The 14889-nt window shown below is 37.5% G+C and overlaps 1 protein-coding gene across 1 annotated transcript in view; it reads right to left on the bottom strand.

The window, feature by feature from the left end:
* The window catches only part of LOC136263050 (uncharacterized), a 308373-nt gene that overhangs the window by 71195 nt on the left and 222289 nt on the right, over nucleotides 1-14889 (bottom strand). Inside the window, exons 59-61 of the mRNA XM_066057501.1 lie at nucleotides 3370-3545; nucleotides 1012-1143; nucleotides 854-958 (exon numbers count right to left, since the gene is read on the bottom strand). Of these exons, the coding sequence (XP_065913573.1) occupies nucleotides 854-958; nucleotides 1012-1143; nucleotides 3370-3545 (413 nt within the window). The remainder of the gene's footprint in view (nucleotides 1-853; nucleotides 959-1011; nucleotides 1144-3369; nucleotides 3546-14889) is intronic.

The raw sequence follows: 14889 nt of genomic DNA, 5'->3' as shown, positions 1-14889 counted from the left end.
AAGTGTTTGACTGCTCTATTAGGGTATTTGAGCATCCTGTTAGAGTATATCAATCTTTTTCACAGTTTTCAGCCTCACTCCAAGGATAATTTTGGAAAAAATATCACTCCAAGGGGGGGGGGGGGGGGGGGCCCTAGCCTCCTCCGAAGACCGATGGGGCTCCAGTCCCCCAACCCCCCCCCCCCCCCCCACCACCCATGCCCCGAGGTGTGATATAAAGCTTGTAGAGTACATGCATGAGACAGTGAAACATTCAACTGCTCTATTAGGGTATTTGAGCATTTTATTAGAGTATCAATCTTTTTTACAGTTTTCAGCCTCACTCCAAGAAGAATAATTTAGGTGAAATATCATTCCGGGTGGGAGAGTTAGCCTCCTCCATAGACCAAAGGGGGCTTCAGTCTCCTAGCCCCCCTTTCTACTGCCTATGCCTTTTTTGAGGTATGATATAAGGTTTGTAGTGTACATGTGTGAGACAGTACAAACAAGAAAAACATTGGATATGGTTGAACCTCTCTACAATGGACACTTTGAAAACCAAAATTTTTGGGCTATATATATTTGCTCTAATATAGATGTATTCCTCTTTCAGAGGTAGTAACATATGGAGTCAGACCTGTTGGGACCAAACTCTTCATTCTTAATGCAGAGGTTTTTTCTACTGCGTCCTTAAACCCAGATCTAGATGACCCAAGAACAATACTGCAATCAATTAACATTAATTAGAACACAATTACACCCACGCTATAACATTAATTAGTCCATAATTGTCATCGTACGATGGAGCAATTACAAATAAATAATAATAATTCAGAGTGTTTGATTATGTACTGTATTACATTGGCTTACGTACCTGAATTTTAGACAAAGAACATTACCGACTTGCTTATCAATATAAAGTTTTTTCAGGAATTCATATTGCACTTGTGGAGTATTATTTTCCATGGGTAGTAAAATCCTGCAAATGAGCATATATATTATACAACAAGTGTACAAGTACGGTAACTGGACCTTGATGCAAGAACTTGAATACTCTCTGGTTCATTTAGAAAACATAGTAGTTGTTTACACATTGGATCATCACATGTTGTTTTAGATGGAGACACTTCCTCTGAGGATAGGCAAGATTGCTCAAACCATTTCCTGCAAAATAATTCATTAATTGTTAGTCTGCTGGCACACAAGTGCTTCAAAAAATGTTTGTCACTTCCTATAATGTAGTCACACAATAGAAACATGTAAAGCAACAACACCTGCAGATATATCTATTCACCATTGAATCCTTAATGTTTGTTTTTGACACATTAAATACTTAGTTCTAAAACACAGCATTATGAGTTAAATTCCTACCCAGTTAAGATTTAAATAAACCATAGATACCTTGAATTACAAGAAAACTTTAGAAATAAGGTTTCTGCTATTAACATCACTATGCTAGTTTCAAAACTTCTAATTGTTTCAGGTATGACCATAAAGGTGATTTTCCGAAATTCAGTCACAATTTGTAATAGGAGCTCTGTAAAGGTTTTACTGGGCTAGGATTATTAGGCTTTCAGCATATGCAATACCTTGTTACATTTAGTAGGCATACAAAGCTGGAAAGCACAGAATAATTTTTGGCCTTAATATAGGAGAGTTAGTAAAATGCAGAATACAGAATTGCAGAATAACGGAATAAGCAAAACTCATCTTTACAGATTGCACAAATGCTTATATACTCTATAGTAATCATACTTTATTTACCTTGTAACAGCTCTGTATGGCAACTGGGTGAGCATTAAATAGAATGGGCACACAACCAATCATCCTACAACAATCTACATTCGCTAAACTTACTATACATGATCGGATCTGTGAAAACCTGACACGATCGCACAAGCCTAAATTTACAGTATAAAACATTGAATACAATGGGTGAAATACTTGCATATTATTGAAAAAATTTCGTAAATTATGTGAGCGCTTTTTTCTTAGTGAAGGAAGGGACTAACAGTAAAACCCTGGATATCATCTTATTTGCCTGCTCAAAGGGAGTTGGAAATTCTTTGTTTTGTTGCAGTAGACCCAAGAATATGGAAGTTATGAGCATTTGTTTACGTCATGTCAAAGTGATTGTACGCGATCGATTTTTCTTCACGAATTTTTCCTTTGTATGCAGTGAAGAAGAGTGAGTAAAGGAAAAACTTACCCAGTACTTGATTCCCCTGTTTATGGTGAACACAATGGTGAAGATTGTAGTTCCGTACCTCAATTTGTTGGTAAGGTACAATCATGTTTGTAAGCTCCTGTACTTTATTTTCCTTATACTTGCTGTACAAATCGATTTTTCTGTTGTTGCTACTTTGTAGTGCTGTAACTCTAAAGTTATTGGCATACAAGGCTGAAACTTTGCCAGAGGGTACACTTGGCTAAGTAGATCATAAATATTTAACAAACAGGAATTTGAAAAATGCACGATTGTGTCAGGTTTTCGCAGATCCGATCACATATATACTTCTTAATTGATATTGCTACAAAGCACTAAAACCTAGTTCTATTCTTAGGTCAAACTAGCTGGCCTTCACGTGCATCCGACCAAATTTATTAGAGCCACACTATTGAGTTAGTGGAGTGCAGCAGTTATGTGTTGTCTTTAAATGGATATAGCAAGTTAAAACACACACTTAGTGTGTATAAGCTTCATGATCACACATTTACAGTAACACAATTGAAAGACATAAACACTTAGCTACATGGGTACCCCAGTGTAGAAGAGGTACTCATACTGCTGTTGACAAACTTTGTGCCAGCCATTTTTGCATTAAAATCATGGATATCAAAACTCTTCAGGTTTGAATCAACAGTATATATAAGCAAGGTTAACGAAGGTACCCTGTAGAACATTCTAGGATGATTGGTTGTGTGATCATCCTATTTAATGCACACCCAGCTGTTGTTCATCCATCGTCATGGTATTCCATGCAGAGTTGTTACAAGGTAAATAAAGTATGATTACTATAGAGTATATAACTAGTAAAATCTGCATAAAAAAGTTTTGTTTATTCTGCTATTTTGCAATTCCATATTCCGTGTTTTACTAACTCCCTTAATATAGACACTTATACAGATGTGGATGAGCACAATGACTCACTTGATTTGAACAAACAGCAAGCCAGATATTCAATCTGGTTTCAACTCTGTAGCCATATATTTGAGGCTGAAAATTTTTATATTTCATTAAAGCTAGAAAACTACAAGGAAACTACTTGGCAATAACAATAACAGTGCAAATAAACTCAATAATATTGCGTACTGAATATGAGATTTAGAGTTAGCTAAGTAGCTAATTGTGAATTATAAACACTTATTACATAAAGGAGAAAACTGTACCTGATATCAACAACAGGAGTCTTTTCTGCATGGTTTGTTGCATCCATTAACGGATATTGATTACATTGACTTATAGTATCCAGGTAATGGTGATCCCAACCATCCAAGAATAGCGACGGGTAGCATGGTTCATAAAACATTGTTGGTGGGAAGTGTAGCAGAAGTACAAAGAGCTTCTGTAAAACAACACACATTGATGTACGTAGTTCCCAAGTAGGAAATTATCAGCTATAAACTGTACATAGCAAGAATTTCATACCATACATAAATTAATATAACCGAGTTCTTCTGTAATTCAATAATTATTATCAATTTATATATATTTTTATTCCTATGGAAACAAGGTGTAATATCCCAAATACTTAAATAAAAATGTATTTCTTGGCAGTTTTGTATTTTGTTTAGTTAATTTGTCAGTAAGAAGTATGGCAGCTGCAGTAAACATGAAAGCAAGATGCAGCAGTTGCTTCATGATCTTGTTGAAGTACAACTGTTGTAAACAACTCTTTATAAGGCAATAATTCTTTTGCTATAGCTTCTTCAACAGCTTTACAATTGTGCTACGCCATTGGTGATGGATGTGGTCACTCGCAAACAACTTTAATTAATTAATTGCATATAACTAACTCCAGTTAGTCTCAAGAGGTATTCTCCATACAAAAATGATTTATCTTGTGATGATGAGCAGCTGGTTTATTGCAGCTAATGTAATTATGACAAACTCTTGTGCAAACGTGATGAATTCTAATGCAAAAGTGACAAATTCAATTGCAAACAGGACAAATTCTACTGCAAAAGCGATAATCTTTACTGCTGATGAGACAAAGTCAATTGCAAAGGTTATTACAGAATTTATGAAGTCATTCTATTTATTAATATAAAGCATTCAGTTTTATAGCAAGTCATCCTGCAAAGAGTTTGGCTATGTAACAAGTAACTCTGTAAATAGTTTAGCTACAAACAAGTCATAACATAGACAATTCAGCTATGATACAAGTCATCCTGTAGAAAGTTCAGCCACAAAATAATTCAACCTGTTGAGAGTTCAGCTATGTTACAAGTCATCCTCAGCTTATGTAACAAATCATATTGCAGACAGTTCAGCTATAAACAAGTCATCCTGCAGACAGTTAAGCTATATGTTACAAGTCACCAGAGTTTAGCTATGTAAGAGAACTCAACTACAGACAAATCACCCTCATTACAAGTCACCCTGTAGAAAGCTCAGCTACAAGTTATCTCTCCAAATCTGATGGTAATTTGCTACTATCATGTTCTGTGTGTTAGTTTCCAGAACTTAGTAGTGTAGGGACATCAGAGGCTTCAGAAGAGGTGGACAAATCTCGAGGTGGACAAATCTCAAGGTGGAGTTCTATCATACATGGTGTATCTGTTCAAACCCATGGATCTACGGCAAACTTGAAGATGAAATGATAGTATTAACATGTGACTCGAGCAAAAGAGAATACAGAATGGTACATGAAAGAGAGCTAATTGATGTGTGACTAGAGCACATGCTGTTTATTCAGGTACATGTGCAATCACTGCCAGCCAATACCAACCAATGGAGAATCTGTTTGTTGTTAAGAAGTCAACTAAACCAAGGATCTGTTTAGTGTTCAAATCCTAGTTTGTACTGGATAACACAGCGTATGGACCTCACCAGTGCTCAGAGTTGTGATGTTGATCATTTTTCAGAGCCACTGACACCACTATAGGACTGGTGATATCCTTATTAGGTAATTTCCTATGAATTCGTATAAATATGTATGCCTGCTTTTGGCCGGCATGGTGGGGATGAGGTTACTTTTGCTGACAAAAATGTGTGGTGCTTTCTTTCTGTGCTGTTGCCAAAATGAGGAGTGAATTTCCTTTTAATTGCTATACAGGTCCCCAATGTCCACCACTAAGTATGTACAATAACATGCACTTCTAAATAATTAACAACAATCGTTCAATTGCTGTAAAATGAAAAAATCAAATGATGGTTTATGAAGGGGTAGTGTGTGCTTATCATCAGCATCCTTCATGCAGTACTGTATGGTATTAGTAGTTAGTTCGTCAACAAATCTATATAAATGCATACATAGTATGGAGTTTAACTAGTTAAACAAGGTTAATGTTGGGAGATAATTGCGTGTGTATGGAATAATATCACTTACCAACAGCTAATAGTTGATGACCAGGCAGATGCAATACAGTAAATGGGTTCACAATGCAAAGCAGGTGAAAGAAGGATGAGCATTAATCAGGATGACCCGCAAACGCATGTGCCAGAAAGAACATGCAGATAGGGTATGTATCAAGGCCACATGGTGTGAAAAGTCTGTCCCCGCCCCAAGCCCACCTCTAGATTTAGGAGACTACATTCAAATTTGTGTATATATTGTGTATATATTAGCAGTGCACAAATAAAAGAATAACAGAATAATAAACTAAATAATTGCTGCATATAGTTATATTGGGGGAGGATATGCACCACATGCTGAGTAGACTCATGCTCCAATATTACCCCATTCCATGGGGCAATTGAACAGTGGAAATGGAAATCGGAAATGTAAAGTGGAAACGTAAAATGGAAATGGTCAAATTGTCATAAATGTATCCTAGAGTAAAACCCATGCTTAGTGGGCACCTCTTAAAGACCACCTTCTTGCAAAGACCACCTCCGTACAAAGACGATCTCCATATAAAGACTACATTGTAATTACATCTTAAAGATGGCTAAAGCATGCTTAATGACCAGACTACTTTATGGTCACCTTTTATAAATACCACCCTCTTTACAAAGACCTCCCCTTCACATTGTAATAATAGCAAAGTTCCAAGCATCTATTTCATGATTTCTATTTCATGACTTTATGAAAACAACTAAGTCAGCTAAATAAGGTTACCATAGGGTCTTTAAGGTTATCACCTCCTTATAATGAAGCCTCATTTTTCATTATTATAGTGTGTAGGTACTAGCTACACTTCACTTCCACGGACTATTTTAGTATAGCGATAATGGTATGGATAGCTTAATGACTTCAGTGAAGTGTGGACCAAAATGTAGGAGATGACATTGACCCCTTTGTATGAGTCATGAAATACATGTTCGGTATTATCAAATTATTACCATGTATAGAGGTGGTCTTTATAATGAAGTGGTCAAATCAATTTGACAATTAAGTATGTCTTATCTATCTTTAGAACCTAATTAGAGAGGCAAAGTTTTTGAGGTTGAGCAATGCTACCTACTTTTGAATTTTTCATGGATTTCCAAAGAAGGATAACATTTTTGCTGATAACCCTCAAAAACTGCATAATCAACTCCCTCAAAATATTTAGGCTATGTGGTACAATATGGTCTTTGTACAGAAGTGGTCTTTGTTAAAAGTGGTCTTTAAGAGGTGGTCACTAAGAGGGTTTTACTCTAGGGTACACTAATATGACAATTTCACCATTTCAGTTTTCCATTTCCATTTTCCATCTCCAGTTTCCATTTCTACACTGTAAATTCAGAAGTGTGAAATTCATACTGATGGTATGACTCCTGCGGTCTCTTAGTGTGATGCTCATACTTCTGAAGTATGAGCATCGCACTAAGTGACCGTAGGAGTCATACCATCAGTATGAACATCACACTTCTGAATTTACAGTGTAGTGTTTCCAATTGCCCCATTCTGTGAGTAGCTTCCAACTCAAGGTTAGCTTGAGGTGTGATAGTGCTGGATTACAGTAGGATTGGTAGAATGGCCTTAGAAATCCCTGTGGCTTCAAAGTTGGGAACCCCAGGTATTTGTCCTCCAAGTCTTATGCAATCAGGGGAGCCACAATCTGTGGCTATACATATAGTTTTAAAAATATAGGCGAACCGTGGAACCCTGCACAACTTACCAAAACAACCACCATCATTAGACAGAGGTTGACAAGAGAACCATTTGTCTCACATGGTGAACTGCATTGTCCAAGATTAAAGCCAAGTTAACATGACCGAACTGACTGACGGTTTTAGGAGCTTACTTCAACCAGCTTTTTTTTACAATAACATCTACAATGGCATTCAACATGCAGCACAATTTCATAATACTTGACCACCCTTCTTCTGCACCCTTCTGCCTTGGATATTGGCTTTGGTGTACATTCTTCTTGTTTTGGTTTTGGAAAACAGAGTCACCTTTATTTTACTCCAGCTGCTGTTCCCTCTGCAAAGTTCTTATTATAATGTAGTGCTGCTATCAGTTATGTAATGATAACATGTAAAGTGTACATACAATGAAACTTGAATACATCAAAAAATATCTTGCTTGTATTCTGTGGTCAGAAACTTCTAATACCTTATGGGAAAAGTGGATCACCACAGACAGACAAAACAAATGGTTTATGCCTGGATAAGTTTGTTGCTCTGCTTTTATTCTACATGCTGCACAGGGACTAAGGGAAGTGTAATGGTGTGCAGATTATTGAGCAACATGAAGAAGCTGTCACCATAGAGGCTTATCAATTCTAGGCTATATAAACAGTAAGGGTAGCAATCTTTGTGAGTGTTGCAGAGGTGGCTCGTTAATAAAGACTTCCACCACTTCACACTATCTTGTCACCATCATCATCTGGAGCATAGGCAGTGCTTTAATTAGTGATGCCCCTAATCTACTCTTTAATGAGGTCACATTGCTTGATTTTTGATAAATGTGCTAATTTCTGTTCACCAAAGTCATTAATTATTGTGCCAGTACATGTATGGTAAGTACCTTTAGATATTTACCACACATCATACTGATGTCCAACATTTGGCTTAACCTTAGCATGATTTGTTTGCAATGACCAGTTATAAGTGTAATGAATTGTAGATCAGAAAGTATTGAGCATTCACCAACCCAAATTTCTCTATATGATCACTGGACTTCTGTAAGTAATTCCCTGGACACAAAACACAGTTTTACAAGCATATAATGCAATGGCAGATCCAGAAATGCCCTCCCCCCCTCACCTTGATGGAGGAATCAGCCATACTTCTGATTAAAATACTAACTTTATGTCAGGGCAAGATCAGTTTAGCTATAAAACTATTTTACTAGCACTTATTACACAAATTCACCCAAAACCAAAGCAAACAAAAGTCAAACTAGAAGTGAAATTGTTACTCAGCACCTTCGTGCATACTAAGCACCTCTAAAAATAATTGTCATGTTGCTGTTGTTTAAGACATTTGGAGGCTTTTAAGACTTCACAACCATCTGCAAAGGCCAAAAATGGCAAAAATCGACAGTGAGACACTACTAAGAGGTGATTACTTACTGCTTCAAAAATGCAGCAACTAAGAGGAGAATCTGGATCTCCCCAACTGCCTACAACTTAGCCTGTCTGTGCCCTGCTTCTGAATCCATCCCTGTAATGCATATAATGAATTGCCGAGCATAAATTTTATGCATTATTGATTTTTTTCTGAATTACTTAGGCTTTCAGCTCTTCCTTCTTTGCAATGGCAGGCAGTAATTGGTGTTGGTGGTAATTCCATACAGATAGACCAGCTGTTGAAATCAGTGGAAATGATTGTACATGATTGGTGGCATGATCTGCAAGCTGGGAATATGCTAAACAGATGGATCTATGCACACCAAGGAACCTGATTTCATTAATCCTGTGGTAGTAGAAATCGGTGGAAATGAGTGTACATGATTGGTGGCATTATCTGCAAGCTGGGAATATGATAAACAGATGGATCTATGCACACCAAGGAACTTGATTTCATTAATCCTGAGGTGGTAGCTCTTGTATGCCATTTCTACAACATCATAAAGATACCCTATTGTGAGTTTTTTTTGTTTAATTTGCTGTGTAGTCTTCCTGGTTTAAGCAGAATGATGCATCCAGGTCTGTTTCCTCTGTTTTAGTTTAACCCTTTGTTATCCCAATTTAATACGTAACGCGTAAAACTGCTGTTACCGAAAAGCGGCTGATATAAAGATTTCTACTATATCGGTGGGAGCCGATATTGCTGCTAAAAACTGATATGATACACCAATATACAACTGAACTATCTTGAGGACACTGTCCAATGATCAAGTCACATTATAAACCCTAATATTTAGCTAACAAGGGTGGGAAACAGTAGTTATCTTCCTTGCCTAAAAGCGGTATGCTACACGAAGCCATCTGAGTGCACGTATAATCACTGTTTTGTTGTCACAAAGCTAACCAATCATACAACAAACACACATAGTGGTGAGCCTGGGGAAACAGCAATAAGATGAACCAAGAGAACAGCATAAAACAACCAGTCATCTCTGCAAGCCATTAAAATGCAGAGTATTCCGGAGGGTAGTCAAAGATTTGTCCGAACCTTTAAGGGTAAAAACTATCATCTCTACTTTGACAATTTCTTTTTCAGTCCCACACTTTTGGCTGAGCTATTGGATTTCATAATCTATTGCAACGGGACTGTGGTGTCCAATAGGAAACATTTTCCAAACTATAGTAAGGCCCGGGTCAAGGCAATGGAAAGGGGAGAGCACATCACCTCACAAGTCATAGAAAATAAAGTCCACTGTTTTGTTTGGAGGGATAGGAAACCTATATGCTTTAATGACACTATTTGTGATCACACAGACATTACCTCTGTGTCTTGGAAACTAACTAATGGCAGCCGAACTGACTTCAGCTGTCCACACTCGGTTATTCTCTACAGCCAGAACAAGGGAGGGGTAGACTTGGCTGATTAATGGCATAGGTTATACGCATGTTCTTGTAGATCAAAATCTAGGTGGTACATGAGAATGTTCTGTTTTTTTTTTTGATTTGTCCATTATAAATTGTTACATCCTTGAGTCTGTCAGCCCAAACCATTGCCCAGGAATAGCTAGGACTGGGCGACAGAAGAAGCAGTATAGGTCCCACTTAGAATTTAGGAAAAGTTTGGCTTTAGAACTTATAAAAGGAATTTCAGCTCAACGGAAAAGAAGGGAAGGCCTAAGCATAGTGCAGAAGTAGCACCTGCTGTGTTTGATAGACAGCATTATCCTATAGTGTTTCCGAGCATAGGGCAGTGTGTTGTGTGTAAATATCGGGTCCCAGAACATAAGAGAACCAAGTATGGCTGTGGTTTGTGTGGTGACAAACGGATGTGCCCTGTTCCCTGTTTTGAGATCCACCATTTCCACTAACTAATCCATATTGTTTATCTGCATAATTTAGTCCTACAGGTAGCTACTGTATGAAGTGAAGACAAAATGTTTTTATTGTATGTACGCATGTTTTTATTGCACAAGTTTGTGTGTGTGTGCGTGAGTGGATAACAGAAACAAAGCACCAAGAGCAAAGGGTTTTTTCCTCTTTGTACAAAGGTTATCTGCTGGAGATGGAGGGGCACCATCTCTTAAATCTAGGCTAAACATTTTCTTTCTGTCTGCCCCAGCTTTTGATGAAAATGATACAATAGAAAATTAGTTGTTGTATGGCTATTGATGTGCACAAAAAATGAATGAAAAGCTAAAACTTGAAATGACATCATAATAGAGTACACAATGGTTTGCATGGGCTTGACTAAAAATACCATCCTTGTATGAAAGTCACTAAATATGCTTATTTTTTTCAAAGGAACCATCACTGTTGGAAGCTTCGGGGCATCTATATAACAAGTTGCAGTTGTGCCAACACTGATTTGTTGAGAATAAGGTAAATACCTGGTGTCAGTATGTGAAGGAAAATGATGTTATTTTTTATCACAAGTCTGTCTTATGCTTTATTCTTCCTTTTAACATGGGCACTCACAGATACTGATCACTTCTTTAGTATTTTAACTTCTGTTGATGAATTGAAAGAGTAATACAAAACAATGAATGCAGAGTGACACATAGGATCAGTTAAAGAGTGACAAATAATATCAGTTTAAGAGCAGAATAAAGTAACAGTTGATGAGTGACAGAAAGGAACAGTTGAAGAGTGACAAAAATTAATTTTGGAAAAATCTATGGTATTTATATGCATAGTTGATTCAGTACTGGTAGCTACAGAAAAGACTTCAGGGATCTCAATCCCTATGGTATTGCAATACTTAGTTCTTTCTGTTACAAAGAATCTAAACCAAAACAGCCAAGCTGTAAAAAAGGAGTGTGGCTCCCAAAAAGGTCAGGATGAAAAAAAGATGTGAAATCCAAGTTGGTGGCCAAGAAATGGCTGTGATAATAAGTAAATGGCAAAAATTTTAAATATGACAATTCAGGTGAATTTGTGTTACTCCTCCACTAGGATTCGGCACCAAATTTACCTGAATTGTCATAATTACCATTAACCTAACATCACAGCCATTTCTTGCCTGTCACCTTGGATTTCACATCTTTTTTCATCCTGGCCTTTTAGGGGGCCGCACACATTTTTTTACAGCTTGGCTGTTTTGGTTTAGATATCACTTCTTTTTGTATTACAAGCCACAAAGCCGGCCATAAACTGGATTTGATACTTCCTTTTAACTTGTTTTTTTTCCTTTTCTGCAGGAATTGTGGAACAAAGGAAGAAATTTTGTGTACAGCTTTTTGTCTGATTAAAAAATATTTGTATATTTAACAATGAATGATAATCACATACTGTAGGTAATAAGGTGACTTATTATACATAACTGAACTGTAGCTGAAACTCTCATTGTTGGTAGCTGAACTCTTGTCAGAGTGACTTGTTTCTAGCTGAACTCTCCACATGGTGATTTGTTTCCAACACATATTTCTACAGGGTAATTTGTTTGTAGCTGCTCCCTATAGGGTAACTTGTATCTAGCTGATATCTCCACAGGGTTGCTTGTTTGTAGCTGATCTCTCTACAGGGTGATTTGTTTGCAGCTGAACTCTTTACATGGTGGTTTCTTTGTAGCTGAACTCTCTACAAGGTGACTTCTTCTAGTTGAACTCTCTACAGGGTGATATATTCATAGCTGAACTCTCTGCAGGGTGACTTGTTTGCAGCTGAATTCTCTACATGATGTTTTCTTTGAGCTTAACTCTCTACAAGGTAACTTCTTCTAGCTGATCTCTCTACAAGGAGACTTGTTTGTAGCTGAACTTTCTTCATGATGGTTTCTTTGTAGCTGAACTCTCTATAAAGTAACTTCTTCTAGCTGATTTTTCTATAGGGCGATGTGTTTGTTGCTGAATTCTCTACAGGGTGATTTATTTGCAGCTGAACTCTCTACATGGTGGTTTCTTTGTAGCTTAACTCTGTACAAGGTGACTTCTTCTAGCTGAACTCTCTTCAAGGTGACTTGTTTGTAGCTGAACTCTATACACGATGGTTTCTTTGTAGCTGAACTCTCTACAAGGTACATTCTTCTAGCTGATCTCTCTACAGGGTGACTTATTTCTAGCTGATCTCTGGATGACTTGTTTCTAGCTGAACTCTCTACAAGGTGATCCTTCTAGCTTATCTCTCTACAGGATGACTTCATTCTAGCCGAACTCTCTACAGGGTGATCTGTTCGTAGCTGAAATTTCTACAGGGTGATTTGTTTGCAGCTGAACTCTCTAATTGACAGTTTCTTTGTAGCTGAACTCTCTACAAGGTACCTTCTTCTAGATGATCTCACTACAGGATGACTTTTTCTAGCTGATCTCTCTACAGGGTGAATTGTTTCTAGCTGAACTCTCTACAGGGTGATCTGTTTGTACCTGAACTCTCTACAAGGTGATTTAATTGCAGCTGAACTCTCTACATGGTAATTTGTGTAGCTGAACTCTCTACATCAGTACAAAGCAACTTCTTCTAGCTGGTTTCTCTATAGGACGATTTGTTGCTAGCTGATTTCTCTGCAGGGTGGCTTTTTTCTAGCTGAACTCTACAGGGTGATCTGTTCATAGCTGAACTCTCTACAGGGTGATTTGTTTGCAGCTGAAATCTCTACATGGTGGTTTCTTTGTAACTGAACTCCCTACAAGGTGACTTCTTCTAGCTGCATCTCACTACAGGGTGATTTGTTTGTAGCTGAACTATCTGCAGGGTGATTTGTTTGTACCTGAACTCTCTACAAAGTGATGTCTTCTTGCTGATCTTTCTACTGGATGACTTGTTTCTAGCTGATCTATCTACAGGGTGACTTGTTTCTAGCTGAAATATCTACAGTGTGATCTGTTAAGTTTGTAGCTGAGCTCTCTCTTGTTTCTAGCTGATCTCTCTATAGAGTTATAACTTGTTTGTATAGCTGAACTCTTTACAGGGTGATTCTTGATTGGTTGCTGAACTCTCTACGCGGTGACTTGTTTGTACTACAGAGTAACTTGTTTGTAGCTGAACTTTTTACAGAATGACTTACTTGTAGCTGAACATTGTGGCTGATCTCTATAGGGTAGCTAACTTGTTTATGTAGATGACCTCTCTACTGGGTAGTTTCTTTTTAGCTGAACTCTCTACAGGGTGACTTGTTTATAGCTGAACTCTCTTCAGTGTGACTTGTGATGCTCTGAATCTCTACAGTGATATATCTGTAGCTGAATTGTCTACAAAATTAACTGCTGGTAGCTGAACTCCCTACAGAATAACTTGCAATGTAATACAATTCTATAATAGAGTAAGTTATAAATGTAGCTGAATGCTCTATTAGGGCGACTGTTCTATTAGAGTATCTCGATCTTGCATTTGCTACACGTAGTTGGCTTTCGAATCATAACTCAGTGGTTTGTGATCCGATTCTTCTGTACTACTGCAAGGATTTTCTATGATGATTATTCCAGCTACACACCAATTTTCAGCTCATTACTCTAAGCAGTTTGCCTGGTAGGCATGAAAACTAATAGTTTTTTTTCCCATTAAAATCGATCGCGTAATTGTGACACAGGTTGGGTTATGTGTCATATCTCGATGGCCTTTATCTGGATTCCTTTCAAACCACAAAAAGGCACTCCTACGATAGTTACTCCATCTATATAACAATTTTCAGCTCATTCCTTCAAGGGGTTTACCCTGTGGGCGTGACAGACCTTCGACCTTATTTTACACAAATAATTGGTCATAACTCCATGATTTTTCTTCAGATTCCTACCAAACTTATACTTAGATTCGCCTTAATGAGCTCTTTAAGTATACCAAAGTTCAGCTTGATCGGAATATGCGTTCGCATTTTATGGCAGATTTTGTAAAGTGATAAGAAGAAGCAGAAGAACAAAAAAATGAAGAAAAAAAACCCCAAACTTTGGCCGCTTGTACCTCGGAATTGACTGGAGTGATTTTCCTCAAATTTGGAATGTTAACTCCCCTACCTAGCCGGCACTTCTGTAGCAAATTTGGTTTCAATCGGATATAGGATCACGGAGCTACAAAGATGTGAAAATTGCATTTTCTTTTTCTTGTTAATATACTCACGGTGTGGCAAGCCAGCTTCCTGGGCAGCACAACACACTACCGTGTGTCTTGATCTCCAGTAAAGTACTTTGAGTACAAAAGGGAGCTTGATGTTGGTCTATTCCAGTTTTTTGTCTTGTTTTACTGCACTAGTCCACCATTGTTGTAAACTCTCAGCTTTAGGGAACTGTATCACAATGTTGAAACTGTATCACAGTC

Source organism: Dysidea avara, chromosome 8 (assembly GCF_963678975.1).
Source record: "Dysidea avara chromosome 8, odDysAvar1.4, whole genome shotgun sequence".
Classification (NCBI taxonomy): domain Eukaryota; kingdom Metazoa; phylum Porifera; class Demospongiae; order Dictyoceratida; family Dysideidae; genus Dysidea; species Dysidea avara.
Note: the sequence above shows the minus strand (reverse complement) of the source record. Positions and strands in the feature narration are given on the sequence as shown.